This window comes from Prionailurus bengalensis, chromosome E4, assembly GCF_016509475.1.
Source record: "Prionailurus bengalensis isolate Pbe53 chromosome E4, Fcat_Pben_1.1_paternal_pri, whole genome shotgun sequence".
NCBI classification, from domain to species: domain Eukaryota; kingdom Metazoa; phylum Chordata; class Mammalia; order Carnivora; family Felidae; genus Prionailurus; species Prionailurus bengalensis.
This window is the reverse complement of record NC_057360.1, coordinates 1,302,867-1,316,232: the sequence shown is the minus strand read 5'-3', so window position 1 is coordinate 1,316,232 and position 13,366 is coordinate 1,302,867. Positions and strand designations below refer to the sequence as shown.

The following is a 13,366-nucleotide window of genomic DNA, read 5'->3' as shown; positions in this document are numbered from 1 at the left end:
AGACTGACTAAGCACAGAAATTAGTCTACCGAGAAGCAAATTCTTGTCCCTTCTGTCCACCAAGATTTGGTATTAGCTGCAGACCACTAAAGATAGCTACTTCTCCATTTTCTTTTTTTTTTTTTTGGAGGGAAGTTTTAATTACAGCTACCCTGTCCCTTCACCATCTTACACCGGGCCAGGGGGGCTGCAGCCTGGTCTTTATTTACGGATCACCAGAACACTAAGCGGCCAGGTTGCACTTGATAAGGAGGGCCAGACGTGGCGTGGGGCCCACAGTCACCCCTACCTGTCAGGTGTCCACGAGGAGGGAGCCCCGCTCGCCTAGCCCCCTGGTGTCCCACTGCTTCGCACCCACGTCCCAGGGAAGCCGAGTGACTCCCGAGACGCGGAGTGTGGGGGCAAGGAGTGCCAGGCTCAGCACAGGTACCTCCTCTCAGCCAGCCAGCCTGCCCCACAAAGGCCGTGTGCTCCCCTCTGCTCACTGATGGACAAGGCCAGGGGCTGGCCAAAGTTTCCAGGGCAGCCGGTGCCGAGAGGGCTGAGTCTCTCCCTCATTCTGACCTTCAGTTTGGGGAGGGCTAATTTTAAATAAATAGAAGCCATCTTCCCTAAGGTCCACCTTATCAGTCAACAACAAAGGAACTATTTTCATCTCCCTTCGCCTTACCTTGTCTTACTTCTCAGTTGGCTCAGTACCCAGCCGGGTATATTTATTCCCAGAATGGGAATATTTATTGTGCCCCGTAAACCTCGATACACGGGAAGAAGGGTGCGGACAGCCAAGGCGTCGAGTGCGCAGACGCCGTGAACTGGCAGACCTGACGCTCAAGCTGCCCCTCTCTGGTCTGCCTCCCTCCGCCGCCACGGAAGAGGAGCCTGAGATGCACCCACTGGGCCAGGTCCCTCTGCAGCCGGAGGCAGAGGCGGCACGGGGACGTGCAGTCACATGCACCACGCTGCCGCTTCCCCGAATTTCTGCCTAAGTGAGGGCGCAGCGTGAGTGGAGCAGTCCCCACCACGGGAGCCGAGCGGAAAGAGCCAAGATGCCTGGCTCCTGGCCACGTGCGGCCATCGGACCGGCCTGGGCGACCGGCACCCAGACTTCTTTGCGCACGAGACGGAGAAACCCGTCGTTTAATAGCCTTTTGGGGGCTTTCGGATCCTTGTTGGGGGAATTCGGTCCCGAGTGAGCCACAAGTGACTTCCTATGTGTCTCAGGGTTGCTGTGGTTGTAAAGATGATGGGAACCCCAACGTACACACCACACAGTGCCTCTGGTCTAACGGACACTTGCGATCCTCTTCACTCTTCACAGATTTAACAACTACTAAACGCTCCCTCCTTCTGCGGACACTCCCTCGCTTCCCCATGTCTCCGGTCACCCTGCAGGCTCCCCTTCCTCTAACAGCCTCCTAAATATTGATGTTCTGGAGGCTCTTTTCCATCGTCACCACACACATAACCGGGGCATTCCCATTCACTCTGACGACCTGTAGGACCACGTGGATGCCGGGTGTTAAATGTGCGCTCCCGTACCGACTCCCTCCTGCTGGCCGGACATACACACGTGCACATCTCTACCTGAGGACGGCACCGTGAAGCAAGCACGGTGCTCCCTCTCCTGCACCCCACGGCCCACCCCGCTGCCTAACCAGCACGCTGCAAGTGTCATTAATTCCTGACTTTCTCCTAGTCCCACATTCTGCCAATCACTAAACCTGTCGATTCTCTCTCTGAAATAGATCTCAACTCCCTCTGCTCCCCAGACTCCACACTGCTACTGCCCTTGTCTGAGCGCTCATCACCTCTCCCCTAGAGTCCAGAAACCACTCTCCTCCCGTCTCATCCTAGCTGAATCCATTCTTTACGCTGCAGCCAGAGTGGTCCCTGCAGAAATGAAAGTGGTATCATGTCGTTTTCACATTTATAATCTTGCAACGATTCCCAGCAGGGAAAAAAGGGAAAACGTGGGGTGCAATTTTAGAGATGGTGGAGGAGGTTTCTTTGAGGAAATGACATCTGATCAAAGACCCAAACAAATGTAATACGTATCACATTTCTGAGGATAACACTCATCAAGTATGTTTCCGAAGTACGTCTTTTAAAATTATAACCTAATAATCGTAAAGACTCTCACGCAAGAGGCATTTCCAAAAATACTTACTTCTAATAGATCTGTGCTCTTGTTTTCAATTACAGATCGCAGGAGGTCGTGACTCAGACGTATGATATTCTCAACATATGGTAAGCATTCTGACTGATAGTCGAGACTTGTAACATTGAAAATACCAATGCGTTTCTCAATGACCATGCTGACAATGTGTTTCAGATACTTTCTGAATTTAGCTAGTATAGTTTTAAACTGTGTTGGAGTTAATTCTTCCATAGAGGACATTTTCATACTCATGACTTTGGCACTCTGTACGATGGTACAGTATTTTCTAAACTGGCAGCTGTAAGCACTAACCAGGCCCATTGAGTTACCAATAATAGTCAGGAGACTGGCAATCTGTAAATCAAAATGTCAAAAAGTCAGAATTTTAAGAGTAAAAAAACTTGTGCTCTAAGGGGCTAATAGTTCTATTAAAATATTTAAAACCATAGTTTTTTGTGGAGTTCATTTTGTTGGGAACCTACACTAAAGAACTATGTTGGACATAAGACTTTAAGAAATTAAGAGAGCCTTTTAAATATGTGGTGTTTCTGAAAAGGCCTACCAAGCCATTTATCTTTATCGTCAGCATGTTGTCTTGAGCCGTGGCCTAGAAACGCCAATTCCCTCATTCCCTCCCTTGACATCCCACTTCAGAATAGACACTGTGCACAGCCCTGCACCAGGGCACTTCTATGTACCGTGTGAACTCCCCCAAGACACAGCTATTGGACGAGGAATCATCTGACCCAAGTGAGGACAATTAGATTCTCCTGTAAATCTGAACAAAAATACCCAGCCAGATGGCAACGGGAACGTAGGGGCCAATGCAGGTCAATGACTGGAAGTCAATATCACGCAGGAACCGTAAAACAGAAAGCTCATTTTCGGAGGGGAAGTTGGAAAAGAACAAAGGAGAAGAACTGAGCTGAAAGCACATGAGTGGGACAGACGGGGGAGAAGATGGAAATGGCATTTCAATTGTCCTAAGTTAGGATACTCAAATTTTTCAATAAATCCCTTTAATCTAAGAATCAGCCCAGTATTCCCTAAGACAAATCGTTCTTAAACTCACTTTGTTTTGGTAGGTAGTATCCATTTCAAAAAGAACCTGACAATCTGGCCATCTGGTTGTCTTCTTACAGGCAATGCCACTTTCAGTCTTATTAGGTAAATTCACAATTAAAACCGATTCAGTAAAGACAGACAGGCGGGGATCTTGGCAAAGAGGAATAATCTTGGCTAAAATACATAATTCGGAAGTTAGTATTTTCTGATGTCCCACTGAAAACAACACCTTAAAATTATCCATGACATCTAAAACTACTGGACTGGGGCTAATTTATTATGAGGGCTATATAGTATTCTATACCGATAAACGGAATTTAAGACAGTGTAAAAGTCTGGATTTAATATTATGGAAACAACAGAACCACTCACAGGTACCGGGTGGTGTCAGGGCGAGGCATAATTAAATAGAAGCTAAGAAAAGTCATTAAGAAATAGTTGGAATAACCATGCTACGTGATGCCACGTGGAGAGCATTAGACCAGCACAGTGAGGGGATGAACGGGAGACAAAGCTTCACCGCCAGTGCGTTCACAGACAAGCTGAAAAACCGGGTGTCCATGGGCAAAAACCAACCAACCAACAAACACAACACTTTAACCTACACTTCACACACTATGCAAAAATTAACTCAAGATAAGCCATATACCTAAATATAAAGCACAACTTTATTAATATTCCAAGAGGAAATACAGGAAAAATCTGTATTGGCTGTGAGTTAGACAAAGAGTTTGTAGGTAACAAAACATAACCCATAATAGAAAAAAAGTGGTGAGCCGTACTTTATCAGAGTTCAGAAGGTTCACTCTGTGACAAAGAATGAAAAGATGAGGCACAGACTGGGAGAAAATGTGTGCAAATCTTGTATCTCATAAAAGACTTGTATCGACGATACATATAAAGACTTCTCACAACTCAACAATAAGGAAACAAACATCCTAATGAAAATAAGCAAAAGATGTAAAGATCTGACCACAAAAAATGTATCCAAGCATATGCATATAAGCTCATGAAGAGATGAACAGGGAAACAAAATACAAACACAATGAGACCCACTACAACCTACCAGAATGGCTACCTTTTTTTTTTTTTTTTTTTAATCTGACAATACCAAGAGGTGACAAGGATACAGAGTGACTGGAGCTTTATACATTGTTGGCAGGAATGCAAAATGATAGAACCACGTTACAATTCTCATACAATTAAACATACACCTACCATATGACCCAGCAAACCCACCCCTGGTTATCAACTCAAGAAAAAAGGAATCTTACGTTGTCCAAAAACCTGTATGTGAATGTTTACGGCAATTTTATTCATAATTGCCCCAAACTGGAAACGACCCAGATGTGACTGCAGAAAGAAACTTTGGTATATCCAGACAGTAGACTACGACTCAGCAATGAAGAGGAGTAAGGCTGCTGTCCCCCGCAGCAAGATGGATGAATCTGAAATGCATCTTTCTAAGTGAAAAAAGCCAGACCCAAAAGGCTACCTACACATCCACTTGTATGACCTTCTGGAAAAGGCAGAACTATAAAGACAGGAAACAGATCGGAGGTTGCCAGGGGTAAGAGGTGTGGAGGGTCCAACCACGAAGGGGCAGCACCAGGGAACCTGGGCGTGATGGAGTGGTTTTGTATGGAACCTGGATGGCGGATACGTAATTGTCAAAACCCACAAACTGCATGGCGCACTGAGTGACGTAGTAGGTCTTAAAACGCCAAGCAGGATGCCGGGAGAACCCAACACGAATACGAATACGGATGGTGACAAAGTAGCCTGCTGTGTTACTAGTGACTCAAGAGGAGGGGTAACAAAGGAGACTCTGGAGAGCAGTGTTTTGACTGAAAACTCTAAGGACAGAGGGGGAAAAAAAACCGTCCACAAACACTCTGGTTGATACATTTGCGTCTCAAACAGGTGCGGAGTAGCCATTCTGACATTATTCTACCTGCGTAACAAGTCAGTAACTACACTGTTACTTTCCACGTTACTTTCTAGGTCTTTTCACTGATGGGCCTCTAAGCGGCCCCACTCCCACAATGAGCCCGTCCCGCGGCTGTCCCCGAGGAAACACAAGACGGGTGTGAGCCTCCTGTGCCCAAAGACGCTACAGTGCTCTCCACAAAAGGGCACAGGGCCCATTCGGAAAGAGCAGTTCTCTGAAAATAAGGCCAACCTGAGCAACAAATTAAGTAACAGTAATACTCTCTTTACACTCCCCAGACTAACACAAATATCCCTGAACCTAGGAAATCCCTGGGGGCAAAATGTGACATAATTAAAACAGCACAGTACTGGCACACGAGTTATAGACACAGTCCAAAAATGAAATAAAATAAAATACTAAAATACAATAAATGATCACAGTGCCGTTTCAAGTCAGAGAGGGTGAGGAATGGGTTATTCAACGAATGATACTGGGACAGACACATCATTAGTGCTTTGGGAAAAAGTTATAAGTCAGTGTATGCAAATACATTTTAGAGCAATCGAAAGCTTAAACATAAAAATGAAATCATAATTAGAAGACAAGTAGGAGAATGTTGTTCATAATATGTGATCATAATATGGGCAAGCGTCTCTACGATACCACGCCCTGAAGCCTTTTTCCAAAGGCTCTACAAATGTTATACTTTAAAAATAATGTTCTGCTTAGGAAAAAATATCACCATAAAATCAAGGCAAATGACCCATTTTTCTTAAAACTCCTATTAAAGATTAAGGGTTATTTTTCTTAACCCAGAAGAACTACCAAGCAGTATGAGAAAGACTTCTGCCCCATCAGTGCCGCTCCTGTGGACTTAGTCTGAGAAGGACCCACGGAAGCCACAAGCCGTGTGCCAGATGTTAACTTCATGACTGGGTATAGGAATGAGCATGTTTAATCGTGCACGCATGGTTAAACATATTATGGCACGTTAGTGTAAGGGAGTATTATCTAGCCATCTAAGTGACAATTATGAGAGCGACTGCAGCCATGAGGAAAATGCCTCCAATAGAACGCTAAGTGATAATAAAATGTTTTGTTAAAGTTTTTTTTTTTAATACTGATTTTTGAGGAAGAGAGACAGAGTGCGAGCAGGGAGGGGCAGAGAGAGAGAGAGAATCCCAAGCAGGCTCTGAGCCGTCAGCGCACGGCCCCGAGCGCACGGCTCGAACTCACAAAACCACAAGATCATGACCTGAGCTGAGATCAAGAGTCAGATGCTTAACTGACTGAGCCACCCAAGCACCCTGAGAACAAACCATTTTAAATGTAAGTTTCACTCTTGTATGCTTATGAAGGTAAAAATGCAAAAAATATGTGAAAACACATAGTTGTTATATGCAGGCAGCTGAAATGATGGGGTGGTTTAAATTTTTTATTTTTTTTCTCAAGTAAGTTTACATGCACACAAATGCACGTATGTACGCAAACACATACAAATGTGAATGTAGATCAGTGAGTCCACATTTACATAAATAACTGAATAAAGAAATGGATCTGCTAAGGTGATAAGATCCGCTAATAAAGGCTAAAATTAGGGGGTAAAATTTTCAGAAGAAACAAAAAGATATTTGACAATCTCAAAATACCCCTCCCCAAACTGACTAATAACAAGAGGAAATATACACCTTCTAAGAGTTGCCACGGGTCCTGCTGTTTTAAGATGTTTTAAGACTCAGACCGAGAGGAAGGGACACGTTCGGTGGCCAGGCTAGTAATAGCTGTGTAGTGTCAGACTGGATACACAGAACTAGAAAAGGACTGATCAAAATCGGTTTCAGATGGAAATAGTATCTGTTATGCTAGTAAGATATAACTTAGTTAAGTCTTATAAAATTCTGTGGTATATAAAAAACCCAAACCTTACACTGTTTTCCTAATTCCCGTCTTTTATGCATTCCACAGTTACGTGTAGAAGTCACACATCCTCAAATAATCCCAAATTCACATTGACTGATCCCAAAGACTGCACATTCCCGATCCCAATGGACAGTGGTGTGTGCTCCACCACTGGGTGTGAACATCAGATGCCTGAGCCTGAGAGAATATTCCCGAAGGAGACAGTGTATCTAGCTACGCTTCAAAAACACTTACTTATACGTTTTTCAATATCAGTCACCATATTTTGAATTTTTCTTGAAAAATCTAATCTGTTGGGAACTATGAAGAGATTTGTAGCAAATTCTGAAAACCTGAAAAAAGATAAAATCATATTTCAGAAAAATGCAGTAACCACCAGAGACTACAATTACTTGTAATAGCAAAAAGGTCTGCTACTTACTCATCACACATGTATTTATTCTCGAACTCGGTCATGATTTCTATGTCTACAAGAGTCCATTGAAAAAAAAGAGAGAATGAAACACTGATTGGTATTTAAACCAGCTAGGTGACCACTTGCTATGTGGCAGTGCTTTGCAGACATCCGAGAATACGCGGGAAGGTCACCTAAGAGGTAGCATTCTAGCACTCCACCACACCCCAGACTGTGATAATGAGGGCCGAGCTGCGGTCTGAGGGCCTGGGTTTCTGACAAGCACGTAGGGGTGTTCACTGCCAGGAAGGGGGTCATCAGGCCCCAAGACTGAGAATGGTGTGCGTAGGAGACCAGAATGAGTAACGGTGTTATCGCTCACATGCACCACAGATGATGTGAGCTTGTGCTTAGAGCTTTCTTAACATTTATACTGCTGAGAAATGATATTATTTCTTAATATTTATTATCGCCGGTCAGCGATAATAGATAAACTACTGAAATTTTCTGTCATTTGCTCTTTTCCGGCTGTTAGCGTATCTCCTTTCATTCTTAATAGTCTCACTCATCTTACCTGAAGGTATTTCTTCAAGGTTGTAACAAACTTTTGGTTTCTTCATTATTGGCATTTCTTCACTCGACTGTTTTATGACACAACTGACTTCATTTTTTGGTGCCTCCTCTTGTTCACACACCCCAGGTTCTTCAGAGCCATTGTCAGACTCATGAAAGTTCTCTGTGGAAGTTTCTGAAGAGTCACTTTCTTCAGGAGACCTCAAGCGTAGAGCCACTTCAAATACTGGTGCATATACTTTTCTCAAATTGCTCTCCACTTTGATATGATTCAAAATCTAATTAATAGATATTAGAGTGACAGTGACAATATATAACCGAAAGAATATTCCTTTCAATTCAGGATAATACAGACCTAAACTTTAAATGATAAACAATAACTTTGGTGTAATGAATACTTGCATGTTAAAATAAGGTAATGTAAAATACACGATGCATTGTAATGCAGGAGTTCCCCCAAAAGACTGTGTAAATTAACACCAGAGTGGTTACATATTGATCATTTGGGAGCTTGTTAAAAATACAAATTCTTGGGGGCGCCTGGGTGGCTCAGTCGGTTAAGCGTCCGACTTCGGCTCGGGTCATGATCTCACGGTCCGTGAGTTCAAGCCCCGCGTCGGGCTCTGTGCTGACAGCTCAGAGCCTGGAGCCTGCTTCGGATTCTGTGTCTTCCTCTCTCTCTGACCCTCCCCCGTTCATGCTCTGTCTCAAAAATAAATAAACATTAAAAAAATTTTTTTTAAAAATATGAATTCCTGGGGGCGCCTGGGTGGCTCAGTCGGTTAAGTGTCCGACTTCGGCTCAGGTCATGATCTCACAGTTTGTGAGTTCGAGCACCATGTTGGGCTCTGTGCTGATAGCTCCGAGCCTGGAGCCTGCTTCAGATTCTGTGTCTCCCTCTCTCTCTGACCCTCCCCAACTTGTGCTCTGCCTCTCTATGTCTCTCAAAAAATAAATAAATGTAAAAAAAAAAAAAATTAAAAACGCAAATTCTTGGGCCCTATCCCCAGAGATTGAGTTAAAAGGTCTGCGGCAGGGTCCAAGAATCTTTCTGTAATTAAAAGTATAATTAACATACAATGTCATATTAGTTTCACGTGTACATTGATTGAACAATTTTATACCAAGAATATGAATCATTTAAAAGCTGTGCAAGTGAGTCTACTGTGTACTCACAGTTGAGAATTAGAAATCAGGAATCTCCTTCAAAACCACTGCTGCAGGTCTGACTTCTTCACTGGAATATACACATCCAGGTACAGGTACCCGTCCCTACTGGAGTGTACACATCCTAGTACGGGTACCTGTCCCTACTGGAGTATACACATCCTGGTACAGAGGATATGTACTGAGAATATGCACATCCCGGTACAGGTACGCATCCCTGCTGGAATACACCCATTCTGGTACAGGCACCCGTCCCTACTGAGAAACAGCCAGACTATTTCACGGATAAACACCTTTCTTAGACAATGTATTTGCTCGTAGGCTCTGTCTAGGCAGGTATTCTCAACTAATGTATCCATCTCTCTTACCCACACACAGCCCGCTGTTCTGGAGGCATCCAGGGTTTCTCAGAGTGGTTGTCTCACTCACCTGCCAGAACCTCAACTACTCCATAACGAATAAAGGCGGTTGACACTGTAAACAAACATCGTCAGCACCCTGTGAAGCCGCTAAGGAAGAGCCTGAGCAGATGCTGAAGGGGACACGCAATCTTTAGAGGTTGTACACAAATAAACGCGGGAGTTTCGGGGGGTGACACGCGGCTGCAGAGTGGGTAATGGTGACTGCGCACAGCACCGCGCGTGTGGTAACGCCACTGAATTTCACGTGTAAAATATGCTCGAAACGGGCAAGTGGATGTTATGTATGTTTTATCACAATCAAGAAGTTCAAAGACAATTTCAAACAAACATAATGCGTCGTATAGCTTCTTCTGGAAAATAACCTCTAATCCTGGTAACGACCGGACCTTGAACCCTACACACTTCCTAATGTTACAGTATCACAAATAGTTGGCGTAGAATCATTCCTGAAATGCACGTAGTACAACCACTATTCGATACGGCATCCTTGTATCTATGTCCACTGCTTGAGTACACCTGATACAGTATTCTCCTAGCACACTCTATTATTGGACACAGTTACTCTTGGGTGAGTGCTTATCATGTCCTAGGCGCCGGAGTAAACAAGTTGCCCTCACCTCATCTTCACAGCAACCTGGACAGAAATGGTTACTCTTATTATATATAAAAAAGCTGGTATTAATTTGTTAAAGGCTATATTGCCAGCATGTGGTAAGGCGGAAGTCTTGGGTCTGCCCCTCCCTTGCCCGTTCTCTCTCTCTTGCAAAATAAATAAATAAATAGAAAATAGAAAGCTTCTTGGCAAAATACAAAGGTATGAGAGTGAAGTCAAGCCACAAGACTTGAAGTCAAGTCAGGATGGGAGAAAATATTTGCAAGAGACATAGCTGCTAAAGGTCTGTTCTCTAAAATATGCAAAGAACCCTTCCAACTCAACAGTTAGAAAACACATAACCCAATTAAAAATGAGTCAAAGACCTTAACTGACACATCAACAAAGAAAGTATACAGGTGACAAACAAGCATATGAAAAGATGGTCCACATTATTTGTCATCAGAGAAATGCAATTCAGAACAAGGACAATTTAGAACAAGGACAATTTAGAACAAGGACAATTTAGAACAAGACAAGGAGTGAGAGCTGTCAGCACAGAGCCCGATGTGGGGCTCGAACTCACGAACCAGGAGATCGTGATCTGAGGCTAAACCAAGAGGTAGATGCTTGACCGACTAAGCCACCTAGGTGACCCAAAAAGTCTTCTATTTCAATGAAGTCCAGCTTCTCAGTTCTTTCATGGATCATGCCTTCGGTGTTGTGTCTAAAAAGTCACTGCCACACTTAAGGTCATCTAGGTTTTTTCTTATATTACCTTTAAGAGTTTCTTTAATTTTGCATTTGACAAACAGGTCTATGATCCATTTTGAGTTAATTCTGTGAAAGATGTGAAGTCTGAGTCTATATTCATTGTTTTTGGCACAAGGACGTCCAGTTGTTCCAGCACATTTATTGAGCACCATCTCTGCTCCACTGTATTGCTCTTGTTCCTTTGTCAAACATCAGTTGACTATACAGTAAGATCTTGGAGTGTGAGTAACTTGTTCTACAAATGTTCCACAAGACGAGCAAATGTTTCTAATAAATTTTAACTTGATAAACAAGCGATGTCTTGCAATACAAGTAGTATGTGACACCAAACATCACATGATCACCACTAAACCGATGGTTCTTGAAATTTGCTTTGATATACAAGTGCTCTGGATTACAAGCATGTTTCTGGAATGAATTATGCTCGCAAACCAAGGTTTTACTGTATTTATGGGAATCCATTTCTGGCCTCTCTATTCTGTTCCAGTGGTCTATTTGACTGTTCTTTCATTAATACCAAACTGTCTTGATTATCATACCCTTAAAGTAAATCATAACGTCAGACAGTGTCAGTCCTCCAACTTTGTTCTCCTTCAGTATGGTATTGGCTATTCTGGGTCTTTTGTCTCTCCATATAAACTTTGGAATTAGTTTCTCATGATCCACAAAATAGGCCCTGGGATTCTGATTGGCATCGCATTGAAACTATAGATCAAGTTGGGAAAGCTGACATGTTGATAATACGGAGTCTTCCCATCCATGAACATGGACTATCACTTCATTCTTTTAGTTCTCTTTTGATCTCTTTCATTAGAGTTTTGTAGTTTTCCTCATATATACCCTGTATGTATTTTGTAAGATTTATACCCAAGTATTTCATTTGGGAAGGTGCTAACGTAAATAGTATTGTTTTCAACTTCAAATTTCACTTTTTCACTGCAGGCATATAGGAAAGTGCCTGACCTTTTAAAATTAACCCTGTAGCCTGCAACCTCACTATAATCACTTATTAGTTCCAGATTTTTCGTTGATTCTTTTGGATTTTCTACATAGATGAGCATGTCATCTGCAAAGGAAGTTTTAGTTCTTCCTTCCCAAACCGTATACTTTTTGTTTCCTTTTCTTGTCTTGTTGCATAAGCTAGTATTTCCAGTACAATGTTGAAAAGCATTAGTCAGAGGGAACGTTTTTGCTTTGCTCCTGATCTTAATAGAAAAGCTTCAAGCTTGTCACCACTAAATATAAGGTGAGCTACAGGTTTTTTGGTAAAGATTCTCTATCAAGTTGAAGAAGTTACCTTCTCTTTCTAGTTTACTGAGAACTTTTATCATGAATGGGTGTTATATTTTCTCATATACTTTTCCTGCATCTATTATATGAGCATGTGATTTTTTTTTTAGCCTACTGATGTGATGGATTGCATTAGCTTTCAAGAGTTGAACTAGCTTACATACCTAGGATAAATCCCACTTGGTGTACAATTCTATGTTGGATTATGATTTGAAGATTTTTACATCTGTGTTCATGAGAGATATCTGTCTGTAGCTTTCTTGTACTGTCTGTCTGGTTTTGGTATTAAAGTAACATTGGTCTCACAGAATAAGTTAGAAAGTATTCTATCTTCTGCATTCCTCTGAAAAAGACTGTAGAAAATTGGTATAATTTCTGTCTTAAATGTTTGGTAGAATTTACCAGTGAACCCAGGTGGGACAGGTTTTTAATTACTGAAAAAAAAATCTTCCTCATACTAGAAACACTAGTAACAAAACGAAAAACAATGCATTAAGATTTATATTTTCATGATATAACAAATGGTTATGGTCTGTACTTTATAAATAGTTTTGTAATTCAGTAAGAAAAAGGAAGAGAAAACGCCATCAGAAAAATGGGAAAGAACATCAAAAGGTCATAAAAATAAGAAATACAAATAGCTAATAAGTATAAGAAAAACACCCACTACACGTAATAAGTAAAAAGATCAGTTAATCTGAGATTTCAGTTATCAAGAAGCAACAGTCAGTATAAAATAGGATACATGTGAAAGGCACTCTTTAATAGAAATTAGCATAGCCTTGTCTAAAGAGATACTCTGCAAATGGGAGACAGTAAAAAGGCCTATTGTGCTGATTGAGTATTAATCCTAAGGAAAAAATGAAAACAGTGCAGGGGCACCTGGGTGGCTCAGTCGGTTAAGCCTCCGACTTCAACTCAGATCATGATCCCGTACCTCATGGGTTCGAGCCCCACGTGGGGCTCTGTGCTGACAGCTCAGAGCCTGGAGCTTGCTTCAGATTCTGTTTCCCTCTCTCTCTGCCCCTCCCCACTCACACTCTGTCTCTCTCTCTCTCTCAAAAATAAATTTAAAAAC

The 13,366-nt window shown here is 42.3% G+C and overlaps 1 protein-coding gene across 1 annotated transcript in view; it reads right to left on the bottom strand.

Annotated features, from left to right (window-relative positions):
* The window catches only part of DNAH14 (dynein axonemal heavy chain 14), a 327,779-nt gene that overhangs the window by 233,919 nt on the left and 80,494 nt on the right, over positions 1-13,366 (bottom strand). The window contains exons 13-17 of the mRNA XM_043569070.1: positions 8,045-8,321; positions 7,498-7,543; positions 7,311-7,408; positions 3,231-3,397; positions 2,168-2,512 (exon numbers count right to left, since the gene is read on the bottom strand). Coding sequence (XP_043425005.1) covers positions 2,168-2,512; positions 3,231-3,397; positions 7,311-7,408; positions 7,498-7,543; positions 8,045-8,321 — 933 coding nt within the window. The remainder of the gene's footprint in view (positions 1-2,167; positions 2,513-3,230; positions 3,398-7,310; positions 7,409-7,497; positions 7,544-8,044; positions 8,322-13,366) is intronic.